The sequence below is a fragment of the Denticeps clupeoides genome, chromosome 15 (assembly GCF_900700375.1).
Source record: "Denticeps clupeoides chromosome 15, fDenClu1.1, whole genome shotgun sequence".
In the NCBI taxonomy this organism is placed as follows: domain Eukaryota; kingdom Metazoa; phylum Chordata; class Actinopteri; order Clupeiformes; family Denticipitidae; genus Denticeps; species Denticeps clupeoides.
In genome coordinates, this window is record NC_041721.1 from 7,840,553 (window position 1) to 7,852,462 (window position 11,910).

Below are 11,910 nucleotides of genomic sequence, written 5' to 3' on the forward strand. Positions count from 1 at the left end.
GCGTTATTTACACCCTTTAAGTGTACCCAACAAGATGGATACCAGGCAGAAGAATGGCAAAACGTTGTGATATCACAGAACTAGAGTGAGGCCATACTGTAATGCTCTACTTAAGTTCTATGATTTTATCATATCCGATCATATGCGGTGCAAGAACAACATTATTTAGCCCAAATAACATACAGTACATCTCAATGGGCTTTGATGGGCTCTACAATTTCCCCCACACTTTACCCTTCTGCACACAAGGAAAAACTCCACAAACAAATCTCTAGGAGAGAGAGAAAAAGAACGGAAGAAACCTTGGGAAGGAGTGATACAGAGAGGGACGCCCTTCCAGGGTAAATGGTGTCAGTGCAGGGTTTGTGATAGTTTGTCCAATAACAGCTGTAGAGGTGGAGAAGTCCAAACTGTAGTCCAGTGCCATTGTGTACGTAGTGTAGTAAGTTTGGAATGTTTTAGTAAAGACCGCCCCCTGGCGGACGACAGGAAAAAAACTCAACTTTTCCAGCTCGCTGTGACGAGCCGCGCCGACAGAGGGCGCCGAAGAGCCCCGGGGCTCTCGCTCCGCCCTCCCCTCCCTCGACACGTACCGGAAGCGGGACGCGAGGCGGCATGGCGCAGGGCTCCGTCCGCAGAGTTGGCCGAATGCTGCGGCCCTGGAGCCTCCGTGTCGGCCGGGCTCTCTGCACGCAGGCCGCGCCGCTGACGGTCATGGAGCAGAAGGACGGAGTCAGGTCTTCAAGATGAATGTTGCACAAGTAGAATGGAATAGCGCCAATTAATACGAGAAAGAGCCAAGCAGAGTAGATGTGGACCGAAAAAAACTCCACATGCGTCATACAATGCTAGAAATACACATGCACACATTTAAAAAGTGCCTTGCATTGTTGGTTGTAAAGATGAGTTGGGACCGCCAGTGTTTGTGTGTTCGTATTACATTCGAATTTACGTTCTTGCGTTAGTCTGCTGGTTACGTTTTTTATTGTCTGTTACAAAAACCAGCTGGTCTGATGTTTGATTGCCAATGTACGTTTCAGGAAAATCGTTCTGAGTAACCCCAAAAAGAGGAATGCCCTGTCTTTGGCCATGCTGACGTCACTGCGGGAGGACATCATGGCCGACGTGGACAGTAATGACCCCAGGGTCATCATCATCGGCGGTAGAAACTCGCCGCGTTTCGTCCTGCGTGCTTTCGTTGTATGTGCTTCCTGTCTCACGCTGCGCTTGCGTGTTGTGCGGCGGCAGCGAGAGGACCCGTCTTTTCCTCGGGTCATGATCTGAGAGAGCTGACCTCTGCCCGGGGCCGCGAGTATCACGCCAGAGTGTTCCAGATGTGCACCGAGGTAATGGCCACCGCTGTTAGCGTTATTCCCCGCTCGGGTGCGTTCAACACCTACCCGCGCTCTGCAGGTGATGACCCTGATACAGGACATACCGGTGCCTGTGATCGCCATGGTGAACGGGGTTGCCGCGGCGGCTGGGTGCCAGCTGGTGGCCAGCTGTGACATTGCTGTGGCGAGTGAGAAGTCAACTTTCGCGACCCCCGGGGTGAATGTGGGGCTCTTCTGCTCCACGCCGGGCGTGGCTCTCGGACGAGCCGTGCCAAGGAAGGTACCTTGCAAGCGCTTTATTCCTCTTTCACGATCTGAAAGACCAGTCTTTAGCTAATCTCTCTTGGATCCTGTCCCCGTCCCTGCATTTCCTGTTGTTTTTTTTTTTTTTTCCCAAATATGTGAAACTGTTTACAGCATAACACATAACGCAGGTCACACTCTGTTTTCTGCAGCACGTTCACCGCAGAATTCTTGTTATTGTTAATTATGTTGTTGGTGATCAGGAAAGAATCGTGGTCATTTACCCGACCAAAAAACTAATAATAATACTGCCATGTAATCATTTTTTGCAAGTTCCTCAAACATGCCATGCTCTGGCAGAGTTCAGGTGGACAGTCGCAGTTTATAACAGATATTAATCACCCCCCCGCCCCCTTTTCCAGGTTGCCATGGAGATGCTCTTTACAGGCCATCCGATCTCAGCCCATGATGCTTTGCGGCATGGCCTGGTCAGCAAGGTGGTGAGTGAGGAGCAGCTGGAAAGCGAGACGCTGGCGATGGCGCGGCGCATTTGTGAGACCAGCCGGCCAGTTGTGGCGCTGGGGAAGGCGGCGTTCCAGAGGCAGATGGCACAGAGTCGTGATGCCGCCTACGCCACTGCCACACAGGTCATGGTGGACAACCTGGCCCTTGTCGATGGACAAGAGGGCATCAGGGCCTTCATCGAGAAACGGAAGCCAGCGTGGACAAACGGCACAGACAAAGCCCATCAGTGACTGCGTTTCAACACGCGTCTGTCTTGCCAAATAAATGCCCCCATATGAGTGACACTTATATCTTGATTGACATGGGAAAATAAGCACATAACCACTTTAAACAAATTATGAACGTTTCTGTGGAACTGGTGGATGATAATCATCGGTTGCGAATTGTTTTTGTCAATGAAATTTATGACGAAACATCTTTTTTTTTTTATGTGATGAACTCGAGACGAGACATAAATGCTGGTCGATGTGACGACAACTATAATGAATTGTGTCATTTAATTGCAGGCATCAGAATCATGTAATACTAAATATCGTGTTAAAAATAAAAAAAAAACTAGACTAAAATTTCTTTTCATTTTTAACGAAAATTAACACTTTAATCACATTATTATTTAAGTGTAGAATGAAACACGAGCTTCTCTGCTGGGTCCTAAAGCCCGTCCCAGCAGGCAATCAAAAACAGAAGGGATAATGCAACACAGCCACCATTGAAAAGGCACCCTGGAATCCTTCCTGTTATCCTTGTAACGTAATCTTCCTGAAATCTTGTTGAGCCCATCCATAGGCACTCTGAGCATCACCTCATCACAGTTATCTTCTGTTCCAACGCAGCAACAAATTCACAACTTGTTTGATACAAACAGCGACTACTTGACTGCTGTTCGAGAATGTTGCCCAGATCATCTGAACATGTAGTCTCGGTCTCGGTCATATTTCGTTATCACAGGATGACTGACATATTCTCACATGTATCAAATCTTTTCTTCAAAACGTTCGAGCAATTAATAACGACAACAACATTCATAACACAATTATTCATGAAACACCAGCGTCCCTGAGGTGGCGGTGGGATACGGTGGAATGTCACTCTTCTCTGCCTTCAAAACTTCAGAGCCCTCCGTATAATTAGTCTTCACTTGGGGAATGCTAGTTTTTTTGACACGTCAACAAGCTGAAGTTCCATATTATTTTGTATTTTAAAAAGCCCGGGAAGCAGCGCGTGCAGAATTTGCTCAGTGGCACCTTGGCAGTTCAGGGATTTGAACCGGCAACCTTCCGATTACGGGTCTGTTTCCTTAGCCACTACGCCACCACTGTAAATATACTCACCAGATATTCTTGCCTAAGGCCGACTCTGAATAACCTTGATTTATTAATGAAATGGGTTTGACTAAAAGAAAATGTTGCTTTTGTCTTTTCTACTAGGTGTGTGTAAACCGCTCAAAAAAATCAAGAACACTTCGACAACACAATGTACCTCCAAGTCAATCCCACTTCTGTGAAATCGAACTGTCCACTGAGGAAGCAGCACTGATTGATAATCAATGTCACATGCTGTTGTGCAAATGGAATAGACAACAGGTGGAAATTATAGGCAGTTAGCAAGACGTCCCCAATAAAGGCGTGGTCCTGCAGACCACTTCTCAGTTCCTACGCTTTCTGGCTGATGCTTTGGTCACTTTTGAATGCTGGCGGTGCTTTCGCTCTAGTGGAAGCATGAGACGGAGTCTACAACCCACACAAGCGGCTCAGGTAGTGCAGCTCATCCAGGATGGAACATCAATGCGAGCTGCGGCAAGAAGGTTTGCTGTGTCTCTCAGCGTAGTGTCCAGAGCATGGAGGCGCTACCAGGAGACAAGTACATCAGGAGACGTGGAGGAGGCCGTAGGAGGGCAACAACTCACCAGCAGGACCGATAACTCCGCCTTTGTACAAGGAGGAACAGAAGAAGCTCTGCCAGAGTCTCCAGACTCCATGAGGGCCTGATGTCCCACGGGTGGGGGTTGTGCTTACAGCCCAACAACGTGCAGCACATTTGCCAGAGAACGGCAAGATTTGTAAATTTGCCACCGGCGCTCTGTGCTCCTCACAGATGAAAGCAGGTTCACACTGAGTGCATGTGACAGACTGGCGGCACCGTAGAGTAATGCTGTGGGTGGCATTTGATATCAATTTTTCCTTCCAAATTATTGTTTAAAATGTTTTGTTACCTGTACTGCAGCAAGCCACGAGGGGGCGTCTGCAATATTCACGGTGCTTGTTTCGGGGCTGCGCGATTTTTATCTATTTATTTATTTTGGTCATATTGCGATTGCCATGTGATAAGTGACACTTGCCTATCTATCAATAAAATCACTAATTACGAGATCTTTACTTACTGCATATGCTATATCCCAACACTGCAGCGTAATAAAAATGAATAATAAATAAAGCAACAAGAAATCTCAAGAACATGTACATTTCATGAAAGATCTACTACATGTAGGATATCGGAACTGCTGGATATAAACGGGATGTTTTAGGCGCTGGTAATGATTCATTCCCACGTCGGCTGTCGTCGTGACGTCACACGCACGGCTTGTAAAAGTCTTAATACATGAATACAAACACTAGATGTCGCTCTCAGCAAGCCTCAATACCGCCGCCACATTTGGACGGGGTTCCAAGCTCATTCAACCAACGCTTCTCTAAGTGAAGATGCGGCACTGTTGCGCCGCGCACGGCAAGACATTTACATTTTACATTTACATTTATGGCATTTATCAGACGCCCTTATCCAGAGCGACTTACAATCAGTAGTTACAGGGACAGTCTCCCTGGAGCAATTTAGGGTTAAGTGTCTTGCTCAGGGACACAATGGTAGTAAGCGGGATTCGAACCTGGGTCTTCTGGTTCATAGGCGAGTGTGTTACCCACTAGGCTACTACCACCCTAGACGCAACATTTCATAAGGTTTCATTTTACGAAATTTTGTGTTCGACAAATAACGTTATTCGTGTTACAGACCAGAGCATCTATCTTCTGAAACCTGTATATATTGCAGTTCATGACAAATCTATACAAGTGAAGTAAAGTGATTGTCATTGTGAAACACTGCAGCACAGCACACGGTGACAAAACAAAATGTGTCCTCTGTTTTGAACCATCAATGGTGAGCAGTGGGCAGCCATGACAGGATTTTACCCGCCGAGATTTGCAAAACAAACAAACATTTAATAACATTTCAACATTTAATACATTATATACATTTAATATTTCATTCATTCCGATCTAGAATGTCTTACTTTTGTGTTCCCTTGATGTGGTGACGTGATAACTGGGATGGATGTGCTATGTCATCGAAAACAACATCACGTCATGATTAATTCGAATTGTACGACTCAATCAACTCTTTAGATCACCTGAAATAAACATGTACCTGCATGTGTAATAAATCCATAAATAAACAATTAATTGAACAGCATTAAGTGCCGAGTTCATTAGACATGCAGAGAAAGTGACTCCTGCTCCCCAACCCCTTTTTATATTTACTGAGAAATAAAAGTTATTCCTCGCTGGCCTCTTCAGGAATTAAAGGGCGGGGCCAGCGCGGTGACGCGCGCCGGGAAAACGCCACGCGCCGGGGCGCGCGCACGGAGTCGAGCGAGCGAGCGCGCGGCGAGCGGACGCGGAACCGTATTAATACGAGTTTTTTTTATTATAGAGTCTCAAGAGTTTTAATTTGGAGTCGAAGCGAACACGATGCTGCCCGTTTCCCTGGAGGCGGAAACCTGCCTAGTTATTCTGGACAGGTAAGTGATTTTCCTCTCTTATCGATGATTATAATCTGTAAATTATCAGATATGTTTATTTAAGTAGATATAGGCTATAGTGTATGGTGTAAACCTGTAATTATGCTCGTAATACTTAATTACACTGATAAAGTAACAGCGTGCCTAAATATTAAATCATAAACAGTTCTGTAACTTATAGGACGTTTCGACTCAGTTGAAAAGTCATCATCATCATTCAACTGTTCAAAGAAAATAATGAAACGAGTCTATTTCGACTTCTATAAAAGTTCATATTCCTGAATTACTTTAGGCTTTCTTCAGTCCATCCATTTGTGTCTTTATTAACAGACTTTAAAACCACACGGTCCCATGAAGTGGGACAAGCGAAGATGCGTCCGGCTCGCTGAGAGAGCACAACCGTCTCCGCTCCCTTGACGCCAGAACAATGGATATCCGCCTGCATCCCAACCTCCACCTGCACTACGGGGTGAACGGGGGTCACGAGAGCCCTGCAGGTCCACGTCCACAAGCTTTCGTGAGTGGGACACGCCGGTCACGTGGCGACGCTCCTGTAATTACCGCGCTGCGTTCTGTTTCGGCCCTCCGAAATCCTGTTGCATTCCTCAGACGTGACACACTTTCACAAACATCCACGTCCAGGTGGGGTGGAGAAACCAGTTCAGCCAGAGACTTCAGGTCCGGGGTTTCGTCTGGGTGTGGCCTTACTGGCGCGTGTGTGTAGACTGTGCGTTACTAGGGCTTTGTATCCAGGCGCAGATGGTCGAACTGGTTGTGGATTCTAGATTTCGGAGCGTTCTGCCCTTTCATATACAAAATAAAACATTCACTCTTGTATGGCAGATCATGGTCGGTGACTTTAAGCAGCTGGTGAGTTTTACCCCTTCCCTGTGTGTGTTTACTCTACTTACCTCATACTACGTCCCTGCGCGATCGCTCTCACACAAACACACAGACAGGTCCTTTCAGTGATTTTTCATAAGGCCGTATTGTGCTGAGAGGCGTGTGGTGTAAAGGGGTTTAAAACAGGGCGCTCGTCCAGTCTGACCATGGTAAAATACACACAGGTGCCCACGGGGTTTACCATAGAACTCAGACTGCAGTCCTTCAGCGCGTTCCCTGCTTTCATGCAGCGGTTGAAGAACAGAAGGAAGGAGCAGAATCCAGCTCGTCATGACACACAGGCTTAATGAAAGTGCGTTTGGTCATTCTCAGGCCCCCTCTCAGCCTAAATCGCATTGGCCATCTGTTACGAAGCCTTCCCGCTCTGACCCTGTGTCTGGGCCTTTCACTCAGTCGGCCTGCTTCCCTTTGTCCTCCATGTATAACATGTAACATAAGCTTTCAATGGGACTCAATGTTTACCTGTTTGTTGTACCTCTAGGGATGGAGTAGATTTTTTTTTTTTTTTGAAGACAACGTCTCTTATCGGTCCCCATCTTGGCTGCGTATGATGAACATACCTTTGACTATATTTTAGTGAGGCCGTGGTCAGCAGTCTGAAGTCCTGCAATGCCGAGTTGTAATCTGAGCCCACGTGGGAAGACTCTGGACTGGGGCTACACCCGCTATTAGGTCCCCTTCCCTCCGGCACTGAACCAACAGCCTGATGAAGGGGGGAACAAGCAGCCCAGTGTTCGAGCCACGATGTCAGCGCACAGCGCAGTAGGGCAAAGCGCAAGCCCAGATTTCTTTACCGACTCAGGCAGGGATTCCACAGGAAACCTAAACATGAACATGAACATGAACATGAACATGCATAAATGAGTACAGGAGCACTGGTGGACCGTGCAGACACCTGCAAAACGGAGAAAGAAACCAATCCTCGGAATTCATACGTCTTTTTTTTTTTTTTTCCTTTCTAGGACGGGCTGGACTTTCTGAGCTTGGAGGAGAAGGAATGCCTCCAGTTTTTTGAAGAGACCATCGATTCCCTGGAGGATGACGTGGACAGTGTGGAGGTGCCTGGAGACAGGCGGGCCAACGTCTCCCAGACCCCTGCCCTGACGACAGTGCCACGGCACAGAGACAGTGACATCATTGACCTGGTCACTCCAGCAAGTGACCACAGCACCAAGGAGGCATTTGGACCCATTATGCCAGGTACAAACATTTATACCAATTCCTCAGCTCATGTTAAGGTATAATATGTTGGACACTAGGTTAATCTTTCAGATCAGGGGAGGGTGTCTCTAACCTCACTTTTATAAGATGTCAAATTGCATTCCTCTTAGATTTCCAAAGCATGAAGGTGGCTCCTGAGTCACATTTTGAGATAAAGCCCAAGCGGGACCCTCTGGAGAATATCCCTGCAGAGTATCATGTCCCTGTGACATCTGGACATTCAGCCCCGAGCGAGGACAGTGGCCATCATCACCCGCCGCCTGGCTCCATCCCAACACCTGTCGTCATTGCCCAGAAGATTGCAGAGCACCAGGGTGGTGCAGGAGGGGTTTCCCTCTTGACCTCGATGCATCTCAGCCATCGGCGAAGCATAGACTCCAGCACATCATCGAGTCCCACCTCCAGCCCCACCACTGACCACCCAGTGAAACAGGGCCCTCCCACTTCAGCCAAGCCCAGCCGCCTACCCGAAAACATCAACCTTCTGCTGGGCAACCGCGAGGCGAGTCAGGCCGTTGCCAGGTCTGCCGCGAACGCGCAAGAGATTCGGGCTCAAAGGCTCGCCAGCTCGTCTGGCAACCCCATGGAAGGCGGGGAGCCCGCTTGCGTCAGGAACCTTCCGACCCGCAGCGTTTCTTTCTGTGATCCCACCCCGGCCAGGTCCCGACTGGAGGCCCTCTCCAAGCTCGGGCTGAACAGAGGAGCACATTCCTACAGCCCTAAATCCGGGTCCAGTCCCAAGAACACTCTAGCCTCCAAACCTGTTACTGAAGTTTACAGCCCCGGCGGGAAATCTGCAATCGTTACACCTTTGACCGTATCATCATCATCATCATCATCATCATCATCATCACCATCACTCAGCCCTAACCCTGTTTCTGCAGTCAACCCTGACCACAAACCACCCAGTGTCCCATCAACTACGGCAAGTGCTGACGCCTTTCATTCCGACTTCAACAACTATGGTGGGAAAACCATCGTGGTTAATCCAGCAGCGTCCTCAAGAAGCAACCCCGGCTCCGCACACGGCAGCACTCAGTCTTCTCCTACTGCCGCCGCCCCCGCCAAGCTTGAACCCACCGCCAGCGAGCTGAACAGCTATGGGGGCCGAAGCAAATCCATCATCCCCGCCACTCCTCTTCCAAAAGTGGACCCGTCAGAGAGCCGCGATCTGCCGCCCCCGGCAGCCAGAGCAGAGGCCGCCAGCAGCGAGCTCAACAACTACTGGGGCAAGAGCAAAGTGATCACACCAGGCCGGATGGCTGAGAGAGAGGGCCCGGCCCCACACCCGGAGGCCCGGCCTACACCCGAGCCAGCAATCTCGCGAGATTTCAGAGGCCAGAGCATGACCGTGAGTCCATCAGCGGTCAACCAGCCAGTTGCCCCAAACATTGTGAGGTCGAGGACAGTGTCCCTGCCTTCCACGGCCCCAAAGCCCAGGATGCGACCCGCGCCGCCTTCGCCGGACATGAAACGAAAACCGAAGGCATCGTTCCGTCCGCAGGGCATCACGGTGCAGTTCTCTGGACGAGGAGGAACCGAGTCCCGAAGGGAAGCCCTCCGCAAGCTGGGCCTGCTGAAGGACAATTCCTCTTCCTAACGGCCGCACACAATTTTACATTCACATTATATTTCACTACCAGAAATAAATCTTGCACGAGTAAAGAAGGATTTTTGAAACTTAACCCTGGAAAAAAACAACATCCCAAGACATCTACTGCCCCATCGGCCCAAGGTACTCACCATCCATCTAGTGGGGGACACAGTGCTGGTCCTAGATCATCTTAAATGGCTCATTTTGACTGGGAATGATTTGAGCTCTTGAACTTTTGTTAAAAAGTGTGAGACTGAAGCTAATATATTTGTACTACACTATTTAGGGCATTCCTTCTACATATGATTGAATGGAACAGTGTGAGTGAATGCCGGTAAAGTGCAGCCGTTTCCAGCTCAGCTGCCTGCTGGTGCAGTTTTGAATGTTTGATCGTGGCTAAACTATGAAAATGCCCCCTTCCCCCGAGGTAACACTTCATCACACAGACGGGGGTAGACAGCTGACTGGGCCAGAAGTGACGGGTTTCCTGACCGTTCCCTAAGTGTAAATGCACACGAACATACCTCATGCGATGCCTGGGTGATAAGAGCCGCACAAACAACTTTTGTGCAAAATCTTGGGTGAACTACAGAGAAATTGTCACTTTCCGTCTCACCAGGAGGCTCTTGTTATGTCGCCCAAACCGCAGTGCTGGACAGAAGAATATTTTTAAGCTCGAAGGTGGAGCCGCCTACACAAACCACAAGGATGTTTAAATTGAAACTTTTACTAGTCTGTGGAAAGAGTGGAAAGAAGTCAAAATGTCTGCGCTGGCTTTTTCTTTAGCATGGTCTGCCAGACTGGAGTTAGGCCCAGTTTCTAGTACAACTTCTGTGGTCTCTGAGCGTGAAGCTCCTTTGCGTTTTTTTAACGTACAGTATGCTGCATTTGTTATCTTGGCATGTCCTGTAATTAGCAGTTTTAATACTAGGTCCCTGTGTGTGTGTGTGTGTGTGTGTGTGTGAGAGAGAGAGAAGGAATGACTGTTTAGAATGGTTGTACATGTGTTTGTGAGAGAGAAGAATGACTGTTTAAATGCTTGTATGTGTGTGAATGTGTGTGTGAGAGAAGGAATGACTGTTTAGAATGGTTGTACATGTGTGTGCGAGAGAGAAGAATGACTGTTTAAATGCTTGTATGTGTGTGAATGTGTGTGTGAGAGAAGGAATGACTGTTTAGAATGTGTGTGTGTGTGTGTGTGTGTGTGTGTGTGTGTGTGTGTGTGTGTGTGTGTGTGTGTGTGTGTGTGCGTGCTTGACTGTATAGATGATACATTCATTTTTTTTTTTTCTGAAATGACGACTCCGGTTTTCTGTAGTAAATCTACAGTTCCTCATGAAGTACTCAAAACACACAGGGACACGTATTTCTGCACACAGACCTGCCTGGCATTCCAACACACATCTGCAGACATTCAGCTCATCTTATCAGGCCATCTGCATCACGTCAACCAACAAGGAGGACCAGACAGACAAGCTTTTCAGTCACACTGGTACCAAAATATGAGAAGTTAATGGTTTGGGAAATTTGTTATTACACTAATGTTATTCTATTAATGCTGCTATATAGCATGTTGTGCGTTTCCCATTGAGCTATATGTTCTGCGTATGTAAACAGTGATCTGAAACGTTACACCGTGCCACTTAATAAAAAGCGATACAGTACACCTCTGCTTGCATTGTATATTCATGGTTCCTTGGAAAACAGAGGTCTCTGCAGATAGCCTCGTGTGGGTTGGCAAGATTTCTTTTCTGGCACATAAACTGCAACATTGCCAGACTAAATGCTAACTTCATATTGTTGTGTACACCATTTTGAAAATCCCAGATGATAATTTCTAATGATTAAGGCAGGAAAAAAAATACATATTCTCTCTAGAATAGTTGTATAGTTTACTTGCAACTGATGAAGCCTCAGAACGGTTGGCATCAACATGTGCCTTCCATATATTCTTCATAGTCCATATACCAACCAACTTCAATAAGACCGATTTATTTTTTTTTTTTTACAGAGTGTGTCTATAGTGAGGATATTTGTGGGCGGCGACAGGGCAGGAAGTTGGGAAATGAGGACATCTGGCCCTGTAATTACCACCAGACAAACAGACACACCCAATAAGCCCCACTGTGGCATATAAACAAGAGTATAAATAAAAATGTAAATAGGTCCACGTTACTGGGTCTGACTGGAGGAAGAAGAAAAAATTAAAGAAAAACAGAAGAGTCCAAATATTAAAAGAACCCCAATGCATCAATCAAATGCATACAGGGATATAACAGATAAATATGGACATGATG

General features: G+C 47.4%; 2 protein-coding genes across 3 annotated transcripts; both read left to right on the forward strand.

Moving 5' to 3' along the window:
• The first annotated feature begins 592 nt into the window (after positions 1-592).
• Positions 593-2,686, forward strand: echdc3 (enoyl CoA hydratase domain containing 3). Its single transcript, XM_028954305.1, has 5 exons — positions 593-737; positions 1,041-1,162; positions 1,249-1,346; positions 1,414-1,614; positions 2,000-2,686. The coding sequence occupies exons 1-5, from the start codon at positions 616-618 to the stop codon at positions 2,330-2,332; spliced, it is 876 nt and encodes a 291-aa protein (XP_028810138.1). The 5' UTR covers positions 593-615; the 3' UTR covers positions 2,333-2,686.
• A 3,065-nt stretch (positions 2,687-5,751) lies between these two features.
• proser2 (proline and serine rich 2) lies at positions 5,752-10,836 on the forward strand. 2 transcript variants are annotated; one of them, XM_028954788.1, is made up of 4 exons: positions 5,752-5,895; positions 6,226-6,448; positions 7,761-7,998; positions 8,130-10,836. In XM_028954788.1, exons 2-4 carry the CDS (start codon positions 6,323-6,325, stop codon positions 9,617-9,619), a joined length of 1,854 nt encoding a protein of 617 aa, XP_028810621.1. In that variant the 5' UTR covers positions 5,752-5,895; positions 6,226-6,322; the 3' UTR covers positions 9,620-10,836. The 2 variants fall into 2 exon arrangements, with proteins under 2 accessions (XP_028810621.1, XP_028810622.1); XM_028954789.1 differs by having other exon boundaries at positions 6,226-6,412.
• Positions 10,837-11,910: the final 1,074 nt, after the last annotated feature.